The sequence below is a fragment of the Seriola dumerili genome, unplaced genomic scaffold (genome assembly GCF_002260705.1).
Source record: "Seriola dumerili isolate Sdu_G_001 unplaced genomic scaffold, Sdu_1.0 BDQW01000105.1, whole genome shotgun sequence".
In the NCBI taxonomy this organism is placed as follows: Eukaryota; Metazoa; Chordata; class Actinopteri; order Carangiformes; family Carangidae; genus Seriola; species Seriola dumerili.
The window spans coordinates 1963255-1973693 of record NW_019174360.1 but is presented as its reverse complement, the minus strand read 5'-3'; the positions used below and the strand labels follow the sequence as shown (position 1 = coordinate 1973693).

The 10439-nt window shown below is 40.1% G+C and overlaps 1 protein-coding gene across 2 annotated transcripts in view; it reads left to right on the top strand.

Annotated features, from left to right (window-relative positions):
• Positions 1 to 4214, top strand: part of mgat5 (mannosyl (alpha-1,6-)-glycoprotein beta-1,6-N-acetyl-glucosaminyltransferase) — an 81309-nt gene extending 77095 nt beyond the window's left edge. For both annotated transcript variants that reach the window (XM_022746508.1, XM_022746507.1), the window contains exons 13-17: positions 960 to 1106; positions 1216 to 1332; positions 2445 to 2519; positions 3282 to 3439; positions 3699 to 4214. In XM_022746508.1, coding sequence (XP_022602229.1) covers positions 960 to 1106; positions 1216 to 1332; positions 2445 to 2519; positions 3282 to 3439; positions 3699 to 3897 — 696 coding nt within the window. In that variant the 3' untranslated portion in view covers positions 3898 to 4214. The remainder of the gene's footprint in view (positions 1 to 959; positions 1107 to 1215; positions 1333 to 2444; positions 2520 to 3281; positions 3440 to 3698) is intronic.
• Positions 4215 to 10439: the final 6225 nt, after the last annotated feature.

Here is a 10439-nt window from a genome sequence, read left to right as displayed (position 1 = left end):
TTACTTTATTTATTACTCTACTACTACTATACTATATTACTACTACTACTACTACTTTATTACTACTACTATATTACTACTATATTACTTTATTACTACTACTACTACTATATTACTACTAATACTACTTTATTACTACTACTATATTACTACTACTATATTACTATATTACTACTACTACTACTACTTTATTACTACTACTATATTACTACTATATTACTTTATTACTACTACTACTTTATTACTACTACTATATTACTACTACATTACTTTATTACTACTACTACATTACTTTATTACTACTACTATATTACTTTATTACTACTATATTACTACTATATTACTTTATTACTACTACTACTTTATTACTACTACTATATTACTACTACATTACTTTATTACTACTACTACTATATTACTACTACATTACTTTATTACTACTACTATATTACTACTATACTACTTTATTACTACTATATTACTACTTTATTACTACTTTATTACTACTATATTACTACTTTATTACTACTATACTACTTTATTACTACTATATTACTACTTTATTACTACTATACTACTTTACTACTACTATATTACTTTATTACTACTACTATATTACTACTTCACTACTACTTTATTACTTTATTACTACTACTTTACTACCAAAATACTATATTACTACTACTCTAAAATACTATTAAAGAAAGAGTGCTGCCTCCACTGTATTTAGTGTTGATTGGACTGGAGGTTTGTTTCAACACGGTCCAACTGCTGCTATCAGCAAACCACAGAAACTCCTGAACACAGCCACTGAACTTTTCTCACTCCACTGTGTTATTCTGGGTATCCGTCATATGACACCTCTTTCCTGCTGCAGTTCTGGAAGACAGTTGAATTGTTCAGACTTACATTAGCAGGAGTGTGTCTTTTAGCTAACACTGATTTTCTCTCTGCTGCAGCTGTTTGTGGGTCTGTCCTTCCCCTACGAGGGACCCGCCCCCCTGGAGGCCATCGCCAACGGCTGCGCCTTCCTCAACCCTAAGTTCAACCCTCCAAAGAGCAGCAAGAACACCGACTTCTTCAAAGGCAAACCAACTCTGAGAGAGGTGGGAGGAAGAGGGAGAGTGCACGCTGATGTTTTTACTCTGCAGACTCTTTAGCTCATGATACGACTTCTAAAAAGGTGTTTGTTTACCTCTGTTTTCCTGTCTGCAGCTCACCTCTCAACATCCGTATGCTGAGGTGTACATCGGTCAGCCCCACGTGTGGACGGTGGATATCGATAACTCTGCTGAGGTGGAGAGGGCCATCCGCTCAATCCTCAGCCAGAAGGTAAACACAGGAAAAGGATTTCTCCTCTAATGAAATGTCCGTGTGGATACGTACAATTTTCTGAGTTCAGTCTGAAGAAAGTTTAAAATAAACAAAATCAAACTCAGCTGTAATTTCTGTTCTAAATTCTTGTTTTATATCCTCATGTCAGGGCTCTACCCAAAATAGTTAATACATGATGTAAATATTTGGTAAAGAAGAAATCAAACAATAACAGGACTCAAATGATTCATGTTGGCGGTACATGAAATCAATTTGTCCAGCAGATCATAGTCACATTGATTCATATATACACACAGACAGTACTGTGCAAAAGTTTTAGGCAGGTGTGAAAAAAATGCTGTAAACTAAGAATGCTTTCAAAAATATAAAGTTTATTTTTAATCAATTTACAAAATGCAAAGTGAGCGAACAAAAGAAAAATCTAAATCAAATCAATATTTGGTGTGACCACCCTTTGCCTTCAAACCAGCATGAATTCTTATAGGAAAAGAAAAGCAACACATCCTCCTAATGGAGAACTTGGAAGAAAGATGTAAATATGTTTGATTATTAGAGCTGGATATCCTCGTGGCCAAAAACAATGTTTGGATGGAAGCCTGCCCAGAGACAGAGGATGAGTGAAAGCACAGGGGGGGGAAAGAAAGAGATCCTATTCCGTCTTCCATGCATATTTAAAGGCCACTCACCGGACCTCGTGTTGTGTGTCGTGCTCTGCTGAGCGGGTCCGAACAACGGCTGCGTTCACTGGACAAGCCTGCCGAGCCTCATATGCTTTGTGATCCGTGGCGAGCTGCGGCATACCAGGCTCCGGCTTGGCTCGCACTCCATCCCCCCTCCTCCTCCTCCTGCTCCTGATCTTCACACACAGAGAGAGAGAAACAAAGATTTCAGTTGTTGGTTTGCGCAGTTTGAAGTTTTCCCTTTGAAAATCAGAGTGTGTGGAGGTCGACGGGCTCAAAAGACAGTGGTTCAAAGAGCAGACAGAAGGCTAATATTTCACCAGGCTGGGCTCTGAATGCACGCACACACACACACAGAAACAAGCTCTCCCTGGCTCTGTCCAGTGGTTTGATGGTTGTGTGACGAGTCTGTGTTTTGTGTCTGATCAGATCGAGCCCTATCTGCCCTACGAGTTCACTTGTGAGGGGATGCTGCAGAGAGTCAACGCCTTCATTGAGAACCAGGTACAACCTCATCATCATCATCATCATCATCGCCGTCCTCTTAGTGACAAAGCAGGCTGGGAACTTCTACCCAGAGAGCTGTGATTAAAGCTGAAAGAAAACATCCAGATCTCAGAGGGTTTTCTTGGACACATTATGACTTTAACTCATCACTGTGGAGCAATAACACATCTGATCTCAGCTGCCCTTGCACTTGTAAAGATCAATAACTGTCAACACATTGAAGATATGTTCTAATAGATTTCTGCAAAGGCCCTGTAATAAAATGTCACTTTTTCTAAAATAAAAAGAGCTTCAGTTTGTAATGAATATACAAGTCAGAAATCACATCAGAACAACTTTCAAAATAGAGTCAATAAACTTGTCAAAATATATAATAATTAAGATAAAAATATAAAGAATACTAGATGATGGTGGGAGGACTTAAATCAAAGTAAACATCAGCGTCTTTATTATGTTTAGCTGTTATCAATATTCCCAAAACTCATGAAAATTCAGTTATTATAAAATAAGTGTTTAAATAACAAGTGTCTTAATGACATTTTTTTCTTTATTAATAAATCATATTGAAGTTTGAGGTATTTTTTAATTTTTTTTTTTTTTTTAAATTAATGATTTTTAATTACCTGCATCACACCAGATGGAAAGACGTTACTCCCAAGATAAACTGACATGAAGAGCTCAACTTTTGTTCATACAAACCTTTGCTCTCCTCTGTGTTGGACGTGCTGCCGTTGTGTGACTTCCTGTTTGTGTCGTCAGGACTTCTGCCACGGTCAGGTGATGTGGCCTCCTCTCAGCGCTCTGCAGGTGAAGCTGGCTGAGCCCGGGCGCTCCTGCAAGCAGGTGTGTCAGGAGGAGCAGCTCATCTGTGAACCCTCCTTCTTCCAACACCTCAACAAGGACAGGGACCTGGCCAGGTGAGAGAGAGACACAGACACACACACACACACACACACACCTAGCTGTTATTTTAAAGGTGTCCATCAGGTGGCAGCACAGGTTTGAGTTTCTGTGAGCAGTTGGTCAGCTGTGTTTAGATGAGCTGCAGTATCTCTCTGTCGCCACTAGAGGGCCCAGTTTGTTTACTGGAGTAAATCATGGCTGATGCTGAAGAACATCACTTCAGTTGGTGGGTTTGTGTTCAGCTCCTCTGTCTCTCTGCGTCCCATCTCTCAGGTTTGGCGTGGACTGTCAGACGGTGGAGTCGAGCGCCGACACGGTGGTCCCGGCCTACAGCGACACTCGCCACCACTGCATCTTCCAGTCCGACCTGCTGCTGTTCAGCTGCGCCGGCGCCCACCAGTCGCTGCGACGCATCTGCCCCTGCCGCGACTACATGAAGGGCCAGGTGGCGCTGTGCAAAGACTGCCTATAGCACCCACACGCCGGCTGAAGGGAGCGGGTGGGGCGTGGACACAGATCTGGGCGAGGTTTTTGGGGGCGTGTCTGGATCGGGGTTAAGCGAAATCCGAGCAGCTTCAAAAGTGTGTGTGTGTGTGTGTTTGAGAGACATAGACACACACTCCAGGGCGTCATGTTCATGCAGCTGTCAAACACACACACACACACTCACTCACCGGACTCCTTAGTGGGCAGACAAACATCTTCATATTTATTGTTTTCCTTCGACTGCTGGAAGTGAAGCAGCTGTCACCCCTCAGACTCACCAGCGGGGGGCGCCACAGGTCCTGGAAGATGTGTTACAATTACTTGAATCAACAAAAAAAAAAAAAAAAGGGAGTGAACGCAGCAGATGAGCTCTTTGGCAAGACTGCACATCACTGACTGGCTGCCTGTTTGTCTCCAGGTTCACCAGAGCAGCAAGGGACCAAGGAGACTCAAACACCCCCTTCTTCTTAATTGACAGCCGCCCCGTCCCCGCCCCACACCCTCCGCCCACCTCCCCTACTCGAATCTGAAACCGTTTATTCTTTAGGTAGGTTTACACTGGACTGACATGCCTGAAGGCCCACATCCCCACCACACACACACACACACACACACACACACACACACACACACACACACACACAGAGGGGAGGGGGGCCTAACAGATGGTGGCTAAAGAAGAAACCAGTTTTACACTGTAACCAACTCGTTCCTCTCCTCTGGACAGACGTCACGAGAGTGGACATGTAACATAGATATCTAGATTTTTATTCTGGAAGTTTTATCATTTCCTGACACGTACTCCAGACGTAAAAGCAGACTTCATTCCTCCTTAACGCAGCAAAGTCCAGTCGTGGATGAGTCACCGGTTCCTTGATTGTCATACGTTTCAGTTGCACACTTGTTCTTTAAACAGGACGTTTTATTTAAAAGTTGTAAAGGATTGAGTGTGTGTTTCTTTAAAATACAAAAATAAAAAAGGCCAGTAGGGAAATCAGACAGCCGGTACGACGAGGGTCATTCTCTGTAGCTAAAGCTGTCATGTGTGGAGTCGCCATGTCGTAGGATGTCGTGACGTTGTGTCGTAGATGATAAGCTATCGTCGTCAGTAGCAGTGGAAACACCCGGCGCGGGCGAGGAAGCCTTAACAAGAAGTCGTTTTCCCCAAAGACTCCACAGCCACTGCAGCGAAACAGGAAAACCTTCCATCACGTAGACAAACGTTAGAAAACACAGAGCCGCATTCATCTCACATCTGCCAGACAACAGCTGTAAATCCTCTCAAGCGAAACTGTAAGCAACGAAAAGAAAAAAAAAAAATGCCAACAACGCGTTCCCTGCAAAACGCACAACCTCGCATCTCCTCGTTTTCCTTTGGATTATCGTTAGGATCTTAATTTGCCTGCAGATTTGCGAAGAAAAATAAGAAAAAAAAAAAAAACATTAAGAGAAAAGTTTAAAATTTATAGTTCTTTGTGGTGAATGGAAAAAAATGCACTACGTTTATCTATTTGCAGAGGTTTAACAAGATATTAGTAACACTGTATATTGTTCATATGGGTTTCTTTTTTATTTATTTTGTATACAGATCTTTATCTCTGTTTTGCTGGAAATCTGTTTTTTTATTTATAGGAGGGTGTCTCTTTTTTTTTTTTTTTTTTGCCTTTTTATAGATTTTTATTTATGAGAGTAATTTAAAAAAAAACAAAAACAAACAAAAAAAAAAAGCGTGCTTATCTTAAAGTGTTAAACTGAGCGAGGAGGGCTTTGTCTGCTTCTGTTCATCTTCCAGAAGTGATGTGAAGAAACGTCACATGAGTTATTCTCCAATTGTTTTTTTTTTTTTTTAATTAATAATTGATTAAAAACATTTATCATTTGGTTTCCAACATAGATTTTTTATAATCGTTGCTGCGTATTTTAACTGCAGAAGAAGAATCTTAATAGTCAAATAAAAATCCATGTTTTTAATTTTGTCTTCCTCCTCTCATCACTGTCTCCTGAAGATGGACAGAAGTGGACAAATGTGCCTCGTTTTATTGTGAAAGTCTCATACACTTTGTACTTTGATTTCCAATCTCAGTTTTTCAGTTTGCACACGAGTAAATTCAGACTGAACGGCACCGTCCAAGCTCCCACCTCTTACTTCCTCACTGTGTCAGCTCAGACTGTTTCCTCTTGTTTTTTTTGTGTTTTAAACTTTTTCTTAAAAATAAAAAACAGGTCAGTGATCTGCCGCCAAGTTAGTGTTTCAAAGAACATGATGTGCCTTTTCATGGTTCAGTTTCGGTCTGCTGTGGTGTGTCAGGGGTCGCTTCAACCTGAGAACACACTCAAGATACAGCCAACCTCATCACTACAGAGCTGATGGATCCTTTCCTAAAAAAATCACTTTTATTGTTCAGATGAATTCAAATTGTTTTAACTTTATTTTTTCTTACTGTAATTTAATGCACATTTTATATACTTGTTAAATGAGCAAATAGAATCTGTCCAAACCTAATTTATGAAGAACTGATTGATTGGCCTTTCACTGTTAACCATCTAACTATTAGTGAATTATAAGAAAAGGATAATATCGGTTTTAATGTTTTCCATGCATTTTAAAATCCCTATCAGTTCATTTATATGTTTTATAGGAATTTAATTCCCCATTTCCAGCAATAACAGGATTTCCGAAACATCCATGTAAACACAAACATTGGCTTCCTGTGTTTTAAACTGTATAAACTCATGTTTTGGTGTAATCAGATTAATGCAACACATTAAATGAGTTTTCTGATTGTTTTGCCTTGAACTGATTACACACGGCAGTGTGTTCTCTCGCTTTTTCTGCCTGCGACTTCCTGCGAGTTAAAGCGGTTTTAGATTCTTCAACAACAAAAAAAAAAGAAAAAGGCGCAAAGTGCTGATACAGGAAGACAGAAGCGACGCTGGTGTTGTCTTTTCATTTAAAGAAAGGGTTTGGTGTCGGAGTCACAGTCAACAGCGGTTCTTCACTTCAAATATTTATGTTTTAGTAAAAAGTGAGACACAGCTTCATTTAAAGACCAGTGACGTATCAGATCAGTTAAACCTGTTTTGTTGCAGCTAAAAGCCTTATTTCCTCTCTGTCAGTCAGGCTTATACAAAGCATGCTCAGAGGTTGTTTCCTCACCAGATCTATTCGTCTTTGTTGACCTCAGCATCGAATGTCTCCATTGTAAAACAAAAAAACAAAAACAAAAACAAAAAAAAAAACCTGTTCCTTACAGTCAAACATGCAACAGTTTTTGTTTTCTCGAGCTGTCAGTGTCTGAAACAGCAGAGTGGTTTTGTTGACGATTGTGGTCCAAACAGTGAGAAGTGAATAACGCATTGACATTATTATTTGTTTTTGTTTTTTTCATTTTGTTTTCACAGTCCTTGATTGGTAAGAGGGATATAACTTTATTTTTAAATAAACCTTTTTTCTGTGACAAAAAGACTCTGTCTCTGGTTTTACACTTTGTTTTACAATCACAGCAATATAGATTCAGTATTTACACGGGCACAGAAGTACAGTCAGCACGGGTCAAAGAGCAGCTCAAGTCCCACAGTTTGTCAGTTTGTTTGTTTGTTTACACATGTCCAACTTGTCTGTATATTAAAGTCATACAAAACTGAGCTGACGGAGTTACATCTGTGCCTCAACTCCAAGCATTATGAGCACAAGAACACGTTATTGATTAATCGATAATAAACTTCATCTGCGTTTCCAAAAAAAAACAAAGCAACATTTTCCTCAGATTCTTGACACAGATGTGACTCCGTTCACATCTGGGTCTCACAACCTATAAATACCACTTTTGTATTCAGATTCAAATCCAAAAACAGCACTGTCACATATTTGTTGATCATATAAACTAGTCTCACAGCACACTGTGTACATTCAGTTACAGGAAAACAGATGAAAAAATGAGAACCCCACCCCCCCCTGTAATCTGTGACAATCAAAGTCCTGAAGCTGAAACTCCGCCTCATCAATACATTCATGTTCCACAGTCGCCAAACACTGATCAGTGAGATTAAGGCCTTGGAGTTAAAAATAAGCAAAGTACAAAGTAAGTGACTCTCAGGTATTAATCCATATTGATCGTGTACTTTAGTCGATAACAGCTTCCTGCTGTTCAAATCTATATTTCAAGGGAAAAAGAGGAACATGGAGGACTAAAGGTGCTAATTTTATTTTCCTACAAAAAGGCATCTATTCATGGAAACCCATTTAGTCCAGATGAAAAATGACAAAAATAGAGATACTAGGTGAATTTTTTTTTTTTTACTTAGAGTTTAGAAAATCATCATTTCTATCTTATAATTTTAATCCATTAGGCCAAAATATTGACATACCACAACTTCACCGTAACAGAAATGGGCTGAAACTGTAGGAAAGTAAAAGTAAGACAAGTGGAGGGGGGTCTACCAACATCACAACTAAAACTCAAAACCTCTATGTCATAAATTAATCAGTTAATCATTAACACTAATCAGCTTTCCTGCCACGCTACTACCTCACATGTCAACAGTTAATTCACCGGGAGAATTAGGAGTAGCCATTTAAAAATAAAAATCACAAAACAAACATAAGCTCCAGATAAACGAGGACACGTGTTGACTCTTGACATAATATTGAAAAGATATCAACATTGACTCGTCCGTGGTGCGACCGGTTTCACTAATACGGAGCCAAGAACGTGATCAGAGGTCACGACATTCAGGCATCACGTACAAATAATAATAATAATAATAAAGGTTTAACAACGTCATGGCTCAGAAACTGGATGTGTTGAGTCAACAGTCGTCCCAGTCTTAGTGTAAACCGCTGAGCAGTTTGGTCTCACTGTGGACGGCAGTTGGATTCACGCGCGTGAGTATGTCCTAATCGATCAGCTCTGCAGAAGATCGGAAACCTTATCAATAACCTGGCCACCGAAACACTGGGATTGCTGGAAAGTGGAATCTTTCACAGTATTTTTTAAATATATAGATGAACTTAAAAATTAAGTGTCGGACAGATGGAGGAGGAAAATTAAACCACGTAAAAGAAAGAAAAAGGTTTAATTCCTGCACACCGTCAGCTCTGAGTTTACTACTCCCAAACAAAACTACAAGAGCTCAACTCATCAACCATAGTTTATCAGATTAAGTTTAACTAAAACAGAGACGATAATAAAAACACAGGGGCCCATTTCCTTAGGAGACCCAGGTGAAGCGGATCAGCTGACACACCTGTCTCACTTTAAGGACGTGTTTCTGTTGGAGTCGGAGCTGACACTGTGCAGGAATTAAAAACAGCTTTTCTTTCCCCTTTAAATGTCTTTAAAAAACAAGGCGCAGAGTCTGTGCACATTCAAATACACTGAACAACATTAATGCAACACTTTTGTTTTTACTCCCATTTTTCATGAGTTGAAATAAAAGAGCTAACCACACAAAAGATACACTCACTCACACATATATATATATGTATATGTATATACAGACATACCATGAGGAGATGCTGATGCCCGTTGTCGTGTCGTTCATCTGCCTCCATCTGCTCGTTGCTGCTTGATGTAAACAAATCCAGGAAGGCTTTTTAAAAAAGTCCCAGTTGTTGCACTCACTGCCATTGAGCGTGTTTGATAATATCTGGATCTGCGTGGACGACAGCACCTTCCAACTTCCTGCCAATAATCACACAGCCACTGAAGAGGAGCGGTCCGACAATCAATAACCTGATCAATAACCGTGCTGCCGTGAGGTGCAGCCCGAGTCATGTTCAATCAAAAGTTTTCAGTCAAGTTTTCATCAAACCAAACCTTCACATTTCACAGTCTAACTGTGAGCTGCCTGACACACCTGTGCAGTCATCATGCTGTAATCAGCAGCTTGATGTGCCACACCTGTACCAGGTGGAGGGAGGGAGGGAGGGAGGGAGGGAAAGGAGGAGAAACACTCACTAACAGACACTAACAAAACTTGTTTGCTTGGAAAAAGTTTGAGCTCTTAAATTTCAACTCATGAAGAACAAGGAGCAAAAAAATAAATAAATAAAAAGTGTTGCATTTGTCTCTCTGTTCAGTGTGTTCTCACCTGTACCTGTCAGCAGATGGCGGCAGAGTCCACATTCTGAAGTAAACAGAGCAAGTTTGTGCCATTTTTCTCCTGTTAGATTTAAAGTGAGGTGGAGGGAGAGTCAGGTCATGACTGTCTCTGTGACCGAGAGACAGACATAACGAGTTTATCCTCCAGCACTGTGGGCTGTCACTCCCACAACAAGTGTGTGTTTATGTGTGTGTGTGTGTGTGTGTGTGTGTGTGTGTATGTGTGTGCCAAATAGGCCTTGTATTGATATATCCTCCCTGGAGTCATAAAAAGGGTAAAACACCATTAATACTCCACTGCTACATCAGCTACATCAATCACTTCAACCTGCGATCTGCAACGTTTTACAGCACGGCTGAGCGAAGGCCTCTAGGAACCATGGGAAAAAATAAACTGCTATGTTTTGACAGGGCGATGAGGTGT